Source organism: Oreochromis aureus, linkage group 2, assembly GCF_013358895.1.
Source record: "Oreochromis aureus strain Israel breed Guangdong linkage group 2, ZZ_aureus, whole genome shotgun sequence".
Taxonomy (NCBI): Eukaryota; Metazoa; Chordata; class Actinopteri; order Cichliformes; family Cichlidae; genus Oreochromis; species Oreochromis aureus.
The window spans coordinates 13,280,961-13,293,314 of record NC_052943.1 but is presented as its reverse complement, the minus strand read 5'-3'; the positions used below and the strand labels follow the sequence as shown (position 1 = coordinate 13,293,314).

The 12,354-nt window shown below is 40.6% G+C and overlaps 1 protein-coding gene across 1 annotated transcript in view; it reads left to right on the top strand.

Annotated features, from left to right (window-relative positions):
- The first annotated feature begins 11,067 nt into the window (after positions 1 to 11,067).
- The window catches only part of LOC116335174 (dedicator of cytokinesis protein 2), a 91,568-nt gene continuing 90,281 nt past the window's right edge, over positions 11,068 to 12,354 (top strand). Inside the window, exon 1 of the mRNA XM_031758828.2 lies at positions 11,068 to 11,261. Within this exon, the coding sequence (XP_031614688.1) occupies positions 11,219 to 11,261 (43 nt within the window). The 5' untranslated portion in view covers positions 11,068 to 11,218. The remainder of the gene's footprint in view (positions 11,262 to 12,354) is intronic.

Here is a 12,354-nt window from a genome sequence, read left to right as displayed (position 1 = left end):
TTTGTGTGTGTAACGAGTGTGTAAGTGTGTGTGGGAAAGAGAAGAGAGAAAGAGGAAGGGAGTAGCAAGTCCTCGCACAGCTCCATTCCTCTCTCTCTCTCTTTTCCCTTTGCTCTCTGTGCGTCTCCTATTGTTGTCGGCTCATACTCAACTCTTCAGGGTAATTTGCTTTTGAAATTATTTTAATGACACTGCCATTCTCTTGTCACATCTTATAAATTGCATGTGCCATATGCCAGAACAAAGAAGATTCTCCTCAACAGTTTGATACAGACTGGCCGATATTACCTGAATAAATTAGGCAACCTGTTGTATTCAGCCTTAATGGAATGCCCAATAAGTCCAGTATGGGTTGAGAGACACATACAGGAAGGCATGGTATTTACGGTTGTGTCGTTTCTTGCCTTAATATTTCTTACTGATCTAAATTCTTCTGCTTTATAAACTTTATAAACAGTTTAATTATTTAAATAATCTTTAGAGCCTCACATGGGGATAGCTTGTGAGTAAATCTCTGAGAATTGGAACCAGATGGGCTGGAGTGATGTCAGTGACCCATTGGGTCAGAGAGATTTCTAAATCAATCTTCCTATTTCTGGCACAGCCTTTTAGTCAGCCTTTGTGCCCATTTTTCACATGCTTTGGCTTCTAGTGTGGCTTCGATTTCTTTTCCAATGCTAATTTATCTTCCAAACTTCAGTCTGAACAATCAAAAGTCATTGTCACTTCTCTTTTCATACTGTGTTCCTTTTTTTGACTCCCCTTTCTTTATCTATCTCATCTCTCTTGGTCTTTGGCTACGTGGCCTAGCTCGTATCATAGCTGGGACAGAATTCAATCTCCCTTTGTCTCGTTTTGTGCTTTCTCTTCCTGTTGGAGATGCTCCCTCTGCCTGCTGCTTCTTTTTATTCATTCAGCTGTACATCAGTTAATCTCTTTTTTTATTCCATGCTGTACACATTTAAGCCCTACCTCCCCTCCCCCCCTTGAGTTCCAGTTCATTTCCACTACAAAACTATGAGATAACATATCTTTTGTCATCCATTTTCTCTCTCTCCTTCTCACTTTGTATATCCATTTTTCTCTCATTGCCCTTTTTTGTGTACACTAATGTTGTCAGTCATTTCTAGGTGGCAATTCCTAATATTTCACCTTTCTTTCAGTGTTATATCCATAGCATGTCTCAGTCTCACACCATGTTTCCATAACAACAGGATTTCTAGAGGACCTTCTGGTATTTCGTAGATGGTGGGGAGTGCCTGACTGGCATTCCTAACTCGGAGTCAGTTCTGAGTTAGGACTGCCAATGGCTCCGTTTGTGATGCATATTAAAAATGAGGCTGTGGATGGATGCCTCTTATTGGGCCTTTTAGCCCCAGTGCTTTCACAGCAAGTTAGAGAAATAAAATAATAAAATAAACTATTTAAGATGGCAGAAGGTATGCGACAGGTAGTTGGCAGTGAAACCCCATACACTCATTGCGTTAGCTTCATAGCATAATTGCCTAAGTCATGTTTTTGTGTTAGGCACTTAGGCACTTATGCTATGAAGCTAACGATTGGCTACTTTATTTGGTGCACCTGTGCAATTCCTCGCTGTCGCAAATATCTACCGTAAATCCCGGACTACAGAGCGCACCTGATTAAAAGCCGCATGCTCTAATTGTAGAAAGAAAATCAATTTTGTACTTGTACAGACCGCACCGGATTTTAAGCCGTATGCGTTTCACTTGTAATATGAGATATTTACACAGAAATATTACACGTGAGGATTTTTAACGTTTAATTTAATCCGTAAGGTAACATAAACATGGTAACATAAACGTTATGGTAACATACAAAAATACATACTGCAAATGCTTTTTTTCCTCGAACAGCGCCTGTAACACGGCTACCTTTAAGTGGTTATTTTACGGAACAGTGCACAAACAACATTACAATGTCTCTTAACAACCGATAAAAATATATACCGTATATATACTACTTATCATTTTGATTGGTCTACTGTTACCAGGCAAAATGTTTTTGGCCGCATGAAAAAAAACATGCATTAGCCGCACATCAGTATAAGCCGCAGTGTTCACAGTGTGGGAAAAAAGTAGCGGCTCATGACCCGAAAACTACGGTAATCATGTGGCAGCAATTTTAGGAATTTAGACATGGTCAGGATGACCTGCTGAAGTTCAGATCATGACAATGAGAAAGAAAAGTGATTAAAGTGACACTGAACTTCGGATGGCTGCTGGTTTCTGAAATATCAGACTATCCAGATGAGGTGAAACAACAGATCTGCAGATGTACTAAGAATTTACCACACAACCAACACTAGGGTTTATAGATAATGACCCAAAAAGAGAAAATATCCAGTGAGCTGCAGTTTTCTGGATTTAAATGCCATGTTGAGATCAGACAAGAATGGCCGGACTACTCGAGCTGATTTGGTGTAGCAGTGGAACGTGGAGAACATAGTTACTTAATAAGTTACAGTTAGTTTTGTGAAACTGTTATAAGATGACCCCGCAAGTACTGAAGCAGAAGCAAGAAGAGCCTTTATGTCCTCAAAGGCTTTTTTACAGTGATCTGACCACTAGAACTTAACTTTGGGAGTTACATTAGTTAGAGGAACCACAGAAGAGAACTTTTTAAAAACTCATGATAAAACTCCATTCCAAGAAATCACTGACATTGTCTCTTAGTAGTGGTAGGAAGGAATTCAAGAGCCTCCACTTTGGCTCTGAAGGGATGTACGTTCTCCTGTTCAACCACCTTAACCAAATACAGTGGCTTGCAAAAGTATTCGGCCCCCTTGAACTTTTCCACATTTTGTCACATTACAGCCACAAACATGAATCAATTTTATTGGAATTCCACGTGAAAGACCAATACAAAGTGGTGTACACGTGAGAAGTGGAACGAAAATCATACATGATTCCAAACATTTTTTACAAATAAATAACTGAAAAGCGGGGTGTTCGTAATTATTCAGCCCCCTGAGTCAATACTTTGTTCAACCACCTTTTGCTGCAATTACAGCTGCCAGTCTTTTAGGGTATGTCTCTACCAGCTTTGCACATCTACAGACTGAAATTCTTGCCCATTCTTCTTTGCAAAACAGCTCCAGCTCAGTCAGATTAGATGGACAGCGTTTGTGAACAGCAGTTTTCAGATCTTGCCACAGATTCTCGATTGGATTTAGATCTGGACTTTGACTGGGCCATTCTAACACATGGATGTGTTTTGTTTTAAACCATTCCATTGTTGCCCTGGCTTTATGTTTAGGGTCGCTGTCCTGCTGGAAGGTGAACCTCCGCCCCAGTCTCAAGTCTTTTGCAGACTCCAAGAGGTTTTCTTCCAAGATTGCCCTGTATTTGGCTGCATCCATCTTCCCATCAACTCTGACCAGCTTCCCTGTCCCTGCTGAAGAGAAGCACCCCCAGAGCATGATGCTGCCACCACCATATTTGACAGTGGGGATGGTGTGTTCAGAGTGATGTGCAGTGTTAGTTTTCCGCCACACACAGCGTTTTGCATTTTGGCCAAAAAGCTCCATTTTGGTCTCATCTGACCAGAGCACCTTCTTCCACATGTTTGCTGTGTCCCCCACATGGCTTGTGGCAAACTGCAAACGGGACTTCTTATGGTTTGCTGTTAACAATGGTTTTCTTCTTGCCACTCTTCCATAAAGGCCAGCTTTGTGCAGTGCACGACTAATAGTTGTCCTATGGACAGATTCCCCCACCTGAGCTGTAGATCTCTGCAGCTCGTCCAGAGTCACCATGGGCCTCTTGGCTGCATTTCTGATCAGCGCTCTCCTTGTTCGGCCTGTGAGTTTAGGTGGACGGCCTTGTCTTGGTAGGTTTACAGTTGTGCCATACTCCTTCCATTTCTGAATGATCACTTGAACAGTGCTCCGTGGGATGTTCAAGGCTTGGGAAATCTTTTTGTAGCCTAAGCCTGCTTTAAATTTCTCAATAACTTTATCCCTGACCTGTCTGGTGTGTTATTTGGACTTCATGGTGTTGTTGCTCCCAATATTCTCTGAGACAACCTCTGAGGCCATCACAGGGCAGTTGTGGAGCTGTTTTGCAAAGAAGAATGGGCAAGAATTTCAGTCTGTAGATGTGCAAAGCTGGTAGAGACATACCCTAAAAGACTGGCAGCTGTAATTGCAGCAAAAGGTGGTTCTACAAAGTATTGACTCAGGGGGCTGAATAATTACGCACACCCCACTTTTCAGTTATTTATTTGTAAAAAAATGTTTGGAATCATGTATGATTTCCGTTCCACTTCTCACATGTACACCACTTTGTATTGGTCTTTCATGTGGAATTCCAATAAAATTGATTCATGTTTGTGGCTGTAATGTGACAAAATGTGGAAAAGTTCAAGGGGGCCGAATACTTTTGCAAGCCACTGTAGGTGGCCTTAGAAAACTCACACTTGGCAAGACTCATTCTAACATTTGCCTTGACTAGATGATCGAACAAAGCCTGGATGCACCTAAGATGATCTTGACAGGTGTTGCTATATAAAACTACATCATATCAATACAGCACACCCTTCCAAACAAGAAACGATGCAGTTCATCTGGCACTGGAATGTGGCAGGAGCATTTCTCAACCCAAATGGCATAACTAACTGAAAATAATTCAGCTGGTGTAATAAAGGATGCAATTTCTCTACCATGTGGTGTCAAAGTGGGTGGGAACATCGAACAAGAATGAGGTGTAATAATTGAGCATAGCCTTTCCTTTCTAGATTATTATAGAAGGGAGTGGCTATGCTATTCTACATGTCCTAAAAGTAAAATCAAGATTATTCAAAGACACTTAAGACAACCCTGTTTGAAACCTTTCGATGCTTCTAAGACAGGGGTGTCAAACTCCAGGCCTCGAGGGCCGGTGTCCTGCAGGTTTTAGATGTGTCCTTGATCCAACACAGCTGATTTAAATGGCTAAATTACCTCCTCAACATGTCTTGACGTTCTCCAGAGGCCTAGTAATGAACTAATCATTTGATTCAGGTGTGTTGACCCAGGTTGATATCTAAAACTCGCAGGACACCGGCCCTCGAGGCCTGGAGTTCGACACCCCTGCTCTAAGACCTCTGCAACTACTCCCAACTGGAACTGAGCAGTTCCCATCCAGTTCTCATCAGGCAATGGTAAGAAAATGGGGCGATCGTGGCTCAAGAGTTGGCAGTTTGTCTTGTAATCAGAAGGTTGCCAGTTCGAGCCCCGGCACCGACAGTCTCGGTCGTTGTGTCCTTGGGCAAGACACTTCACCCGTTGCCTACTGGTGGTGGTCAGGGGGCCCGGTGGCGCCAGTGTCCGGCAGCCTCGCCTCTGTCAGTGCGCCCCAGGGCAGCTGTGGCTACAATGTAGCTTGCCATCACCTGTGTGCGAATGGGTGGATGACTGAATGTAGTGTAAAGCGCTTTGGGGTCCATAGGGGACTAAGTAAAGCGCTATACAAATACAGACCATTTACCATGACAACTGATAGACTTTATCTGGAGTAGAAATGATGTAGTTCAGTTCTAAGAACTGGTGCAAACAGGAGCCCACAAATTTCCTTGTAAAGGTGAATTAACAAGAGGCAAAGGGTCAACACTTGATCCTCTAGGCCAGGGGTCCCCAATCCCAGTCCACGAGGGCCGGTGTCCCTGCAGGTTTTAGATCTCACCCTGGGTCAACACACCTGAATCACATGATTAGTAGTAGAACTTCAAGACATGCTGGGGAGGTAATTTATCCATTTAAATAAGCTGTGATGGATCAAGGACACATCTAAAACCTGCAGGGACACCGGCCCTCGTGGACTGGGATTGGGGACCCCTGCTCTAGGCTAAAGACACTATTCAGCATGCAGTCCATAAAGGAATTTCATTTTTGTTTCAGAAGCCACTAGTTCTTCTCTTGACCGGATATGTAGACCAGTTTTTAAATCCAGTAGGATCAGGAAGACCACTGTCCTGCTGTAACTCTCCTCGAACATGGTGACCAAAACCCAAGTCATTTGGACTAAAGCCAGTGCTAGATTGAGCTACTTCTCTGTTCAAAAGTTAAGTCACTAAAACTTACTCAGGCCTGCACTGGCGACCCCACCACGCCTTCTTCAACAACCACATCGTCATGCTTTGAAACACTAGACTGTTTCAACTAATAGTTTTGTTACACCAACTCAGCTGTTAAAGCAATAAAGCTTAAAGTCAGTAAAGCATCCTTAAATGCCTGTTTATAAAGATTAAAATGTACAACAATCTTCAACACTGATCTCTTTTACATTTATCCAATATCGCCTCACTTGGATAATCTACAGACTCTGCTACTGTAGCCATCATTTCAACCAGAAAAAAGGCTACTAGCACTGACTATGATACTAGTTATTTGCTACCACAGTACAAAACAGAACACACCACTAAATAATGCCAAACTGAAACATCCCCCCCACCCAGCTAACTGCCTATCAACCCTAGTCCTCATGTATCCCATGACATATACTTAAAACACAAAACCCACTTGCGTCATTTAAGTCCCAATTATGCTGTTGTTCACCTAGACAGGAAAGTGACACAAGGTCTTAATCAGGTTCTACACAAAATAATATAAAACAGCAAGCCAACTAGCCCACAAGTGGACTGAGTTGCTTATCCCTGCAGGGAAAGTTAATCTAAATAAACTCCTCTACTATCGATACCATCCCAAAATAACCCAACAGCAAGCCAACCATGCAGCCCCACCAACAACTGCCTCACACAAGGGCATTCTACAGAACATTTCAAATTTACCATTACTCCACTAACAGACCCAGGCCAAATAGAAACACCTCCAAAAGCAACTACCAACAGGTGTGGATCTCCCTCCAAACCTGCCTGCAACTTAGTCCTTAGTAGTTGGTATTGGCACCCACTTTGTTACAAGGGACTCTAGCTTGCAACAAAAGAGGTATTCTATACAAGTAGGATTTGCAGTACCTATTTTATTTACAGGAGATGGAAACAGAAAAAGAGAAGTAAATTAGTGCTGCAATATATGCTTTGTTGGGCGAGGATAAAATCGGAAGTACATCAGTCAGAGCCTGCTTACCATGTGAGGACAGAGAAAGAAACCCGGTCGGCTCTTCATATACACTGAGTCACAATCAGCCCCTGATGACAGCCAGCTGGCAAGAATTCGTATTTTCCACCCATGTGTCACATGACCCAACAAACCAGACTAAGGGTCATGTGCAGTAAATGGCACTTGCTGAGCACTGCTTACCTTTGAAAATAATCTCTCATCTTCCTCTTCTGTCCTCATTCTTTCTCCATCTCTCAGGCTTGCACATTGTTTGTTTGGGGTTTTTTTTGCTCTCCCTGGGAAATATACTTTTAGCTAGCTGACACAATTTGTGTCAAAGTGCACAGAAATGTTTGTGTGCATTTGATTTGTTGAGCTACTTGGAAAGAATTTGAAATTGTATTTGACACCTCCTACTTAAAAAAATTACTTTTTATGCTCACTGTCTTCTGTAGTGCTGAAACACTGACCACAACTTCTTATGTGCACCTTGAACGCATCACAGGGATGAGAAGAAAATAGGCATGTTTTGAGAGTGAATAACAACCTGTGGGATGTCTTTATTTTCCTACTACTGAGCAAGTATCTGCATGCCATCATATATTAACTAAGAGTAATATTAACAAAGAGTTCACTGTACTCAAATGCCCTCCATAGTCATTAGATCAGTCCAATAGGGCAGCTTTGAGATTTGCATCATGCAGATTTTCCTCATGGAAAAAAGTCTGCAGTAACTGTGCGATGCTATCATGTCAATATGGATCAAAATGTCTCAGGAATGTTTCCAGCACATTGTTGAATCTATAGAGCCACGACGAAGCCAAAACTACTAGCAAGGTATAACTAATAAAGTGACCAGCGTGTGTAGTGCCTAGTCTATGTCAACACTATGTTCAGAAAACAATATATACTGATCAGTCAATCAATCAGCCAAATCTTTATTTCGAACATGTAAGTAACAAGTGTTAATACATACTAAAACAAATAAACACGAAATCGCTGGAAGCCTTTCTACTCACAAGGAAAACCAAAAACCAAAAAGCTGACCATTTCCCGTTCAGAAAGGAGCAGAAGGAAGCAAATACTTCTTACTGATAAGATATAAGGAAATATTTGAAAAAACCAAACAAACAAACCATTTAAGAGCTCTAGCCCCCTCTTCTGGATTTTCTTTTTGACCCATACATACAGTTTTTTTTAATGTGATTTCTTTCTATCCCTTTTATTCTTATAAATAACAGTTTTTGATATACTGCAAATGTTAACTTAGCTGGCAACTCCAATGCACCCAGTTTATCTATATGTTTAACAGCTGAGAAGCTGTGGTAAATATGCATGAACGCCTTGCTGTGAAACTCTGCCATGTTATTATGATAAACCGCTACCAGGAATTTAGATTTACTTGTGATTGTGTTTTGCAATGATGTCCTGATTTGCAACTTCAAATGATGTTACTTGAGAGTCACAAGGTGTGGTTTCAAATGATCTCACCTACATTATAACACAGACTATATGAAATGTATACTTCAGGTTCTGAGAAGTGAAGCAAATGCAGAAGTGCCTCAAACCCACAATGTTTTCTAAGGTTACCAGCAGGTGACTCTTATGACTTAAGGTTAGGTGCCATGGTCTATAAACCTCTGTGAACACTTTCCTCGTTACAGGGCATTGAACCCTATACGGTGACTTAACTGACCATGATTTGAAACGTAAAAATCAAAAACTAAAAAATGGGTGGCCTATAAAGGGACATGTGTTCACTCTCTATGTTAAAGTCACACTGCATAAAACATTAATTTTGTAAAGCCTGGTCCCCACTAGAGTCAAACAGGATGATATATTGACAAGCAGCCTATGAGCACTGGGTGATTTCTTGGTTAGTTCAATTCTTGCCACATTCAGTTTCATTAAGTTTCAAATCACCAAGTTGGTAAGGGCAAAAACTTTACACTTGCAGCTTCTCAACACAACGTCCCAATGGACAAAGCAAGAGTAGCTCTACCTTTCATTTACAGTCTATGGATTATACACATTGGCTATCACTTGTGAAGTACCCAAAATCCCTTTATGTCCTCACTTTAGTAAAGAATACTATTTCATTTTCAAGGATCATTTCAGACATAGCTAATTTTAAATGTGTGATGTGAGTAAGCCTCTAAAATCACCATCATAACAAAAGTAAAACACATCACCCACAATAACATTGATATGCTGATGATAGATCAGTTTTTGATGTGTCTGTCAGGTTTTGACAGCCTCAACCAATGATGCTGTCAAAACCTGACAGCCATAGCCTTATTGGTTGAGAGCCAACCTGCCAAGAGGCCTTTTATATTCTACATTGGCTGTCCAAAAAGTAATACTCACATAGAGTATTTTGATTGGTCCTTTGTCTTGTGAAGATCTCCAGAAGAAACTAATCCCTGAGTCATCCATATTTCCCCTAATAGGGACTATAACAGAAGACAAGCTGCAAGGACAATCAGCGACCAATTGAAAATGGTTTGAAGAATTGAGTTTATATTCACAGGGTACTTTTTTAAAAAATGGCTTTGATTGCTTTGGACTGTCATACTAATGATGAAGTTCATAAAGACTGGAGGATGATTTTTAGGTTATAAATGGATCGTTTGGATATTAATTACTTCCCACTGGTCTCTGAAAAGTTACTATTTACTATTCTAAGAGTGTAGGTTATAATTAATGTCAAGAGAGTGATTAATAATATTAAAAAAGGTCTCATCAATTATGGATGCTTGTTGCCAATTGCTGTGTGAAGGATGCTGTCAAGAACGGAAAGCTAATGGTTACCAAGGCAACATAATCTGTGGGAGGTACAGGGTAAATATGTGTTTATTTAAGGAGTGTTTTCTTCAAAGTCCACAACTTGAATATTAGTTTTATATAAGATTCTTGAAACCAGGAATTCAGGGCCCAGTTAACATCTGCGTCACTTCACATCTCTCGCTGTTTTTTGAGGTATGAGTGCAGTTTCAGTTTAGAAAGTATATAGAGCTGCAGGAATGTTCCCGATTAAAGAGACAAAATTGCTGCGGTTGCTATACATGCAGTCTTTTATGTGTCTTTCAGCTAACATTGCAAACATTAGAAAGTTTTTTAGTGACTGCCAAAGTCAGATAATTTTTGCTTCATCCTGCTGAAATGTGGTCATTAGCTCCTTTTCACTGTATTCACATGCATATTAAATTAACCATTAATGAGGTATGGAGAGCTGGCCAGGCAGGCAGGGCTTGATGACGTGGCCTCTGGGTTATTACAGGCATTTTTTTTTTTAGTCTTTTTAGATCAATTTTAATGAGCAGCAAAATTCATATAAAAAAACAGAGTGTGATTTGATGTCTCATGCAAGAAAAAACCCAAGCAGCTTTTAACACATCGTCCCTTCCTATTCAACATAAAATTGTTAAAGATTAGCATTGGTATTGTAGTGCTTGCCTAGCCATTCGGATTGTTATAGTGTTTTCTCCACTTTTACCTTTCTGGTTGTAGATCGAGGAGGAGGGGGGGAGTTCAAATTATCTGTAATAGAACACATCATCAAGCCATATCCTCTGATGCTTTGCCTTCTACAACATTTGATTTCACAAGCTCAAATGGTGATGCACAAAGGAAAAGGTCAGGGTATGTTATGTGCACGATGGCTGAATAAGCTGTGAGACTAATGGTTTAAGTCATCAGCGGTTCAACGGCTAGATGCTACTGTGAGAAAGCAGACAACCTGCGTTTTTCAGATATGAAAACATGAAAAAAATAGCAACAAAAAATGTGCACGTATTGGCCCGGTCTGACACTCAGACATCCTCTCAACTCTAACCCTTCTGTAACTGTCATCATGTGTTACTGACGTTTTACTTTGAATAATGAAGGCGAGTCTAAATGAGGAAAGTAGAGACATCGCAGGCTGCAAAAGCCTGCGGGTGCTGTAGGACTCCACCTTGTTGTACTCACCCACTTCCTCTTAACCGCCTGAAGGCAGGAAGAGAGAAGACACAGAAGGGGAAGAGAGGCAAAGGGGGATGGGCTTATTGCTTTCATTTAACGTTAAAAAAATGCAGAAATGAGAAGTTAAGGTGGACGGACAAACTAGGAGATTTATAAAGACAAAAGTATAAAGTAGGTAAAGGATTACACACAATCATGGTTCCTTGGACGAAAACCACAAGAGAGCGGTATGGTGTAGGTAAGTCAACATGTGCTTGTTTGTATGTATCTTTGTGTGAGTATGTGCAAGCACATCCAGTTTTTATGGTGCCTTTCTGTTACGGTATGATGCTAGCCTATACAGCCAATGAATAGAAATGAGAAAAATAGATTCCCATCACTTCCTGCTTGGCGGATGTAGGCAGGTGCCAAAGGCCTCAAAGAGCTTTAGGAGGTAGACATCAGCTTTAATCCCTCCAAAGAACTGAGATCCTGAAATCTTATTCATCATTTAACTTCAGTGCAACTACGCTAATTATAGTTTATTTGCACTGAAGAGGTTCGTGCAGTGGTTTGTGAGGGATAAAATCATAAGCAAAGATGGAGAAATAAGCAGCTGCAAGTAGGCAATCTCTACAAATTGCATAGCATGCAGCACATAAATACAGAAGCTAGAAGATAAACAGTCCTTAAAAATTTTCATTTTTGAAAGTGAAAGCCTGGTTTTGGCTAGGAGCAAATCCTAGAATGGGCAAGTACAGTGTGCAGTTTATCTGTTATGTATGTGGGTTTAATATGGCGGAGCTAATCAGTGTGTGTTGCCATTAGATATGCAGTGCAGGCACACACTTGGAAAAGACACAGATTTCTGCCTCTTAATACAGACTTTATTAACTGAGGTTCACTGGTCTGTTGCAGCCACTGCATTGATTTATCATTTAACCTACTTGCAAAAAGATAGACCATGTAGGGTTTTTTCACCTGAGTAGTTCATCTACTTCTAGCATGAGACTGATGCTGACAGTGGGTGTGTTAAAAAGTCATTTTAAAGCACTTTCTAATATACTTACTCAAAGAAAATATTGTTTATTGTATCTAGTATAAATATCTTCCTGGTCTGTGTAAGACTACAACACAGGAAGTGGGGGAAGAAGGAAGTCTCAAGTTTGAATACAGTAGAAAAGTCTGATGCAAAGAAAAAAAATGTTGACAATTTAGTCTCACGAAGTGCGCACAAATAAGCTTCCTTTTCCTTTTCTATCAGTTTAAGCATCGGTCTAGAAATATTCTGGCTTTTTTTTTTTTTTTTTTTTGCACAGTCACAATTTCATTAGCAGGCATTTTGTAGCTGC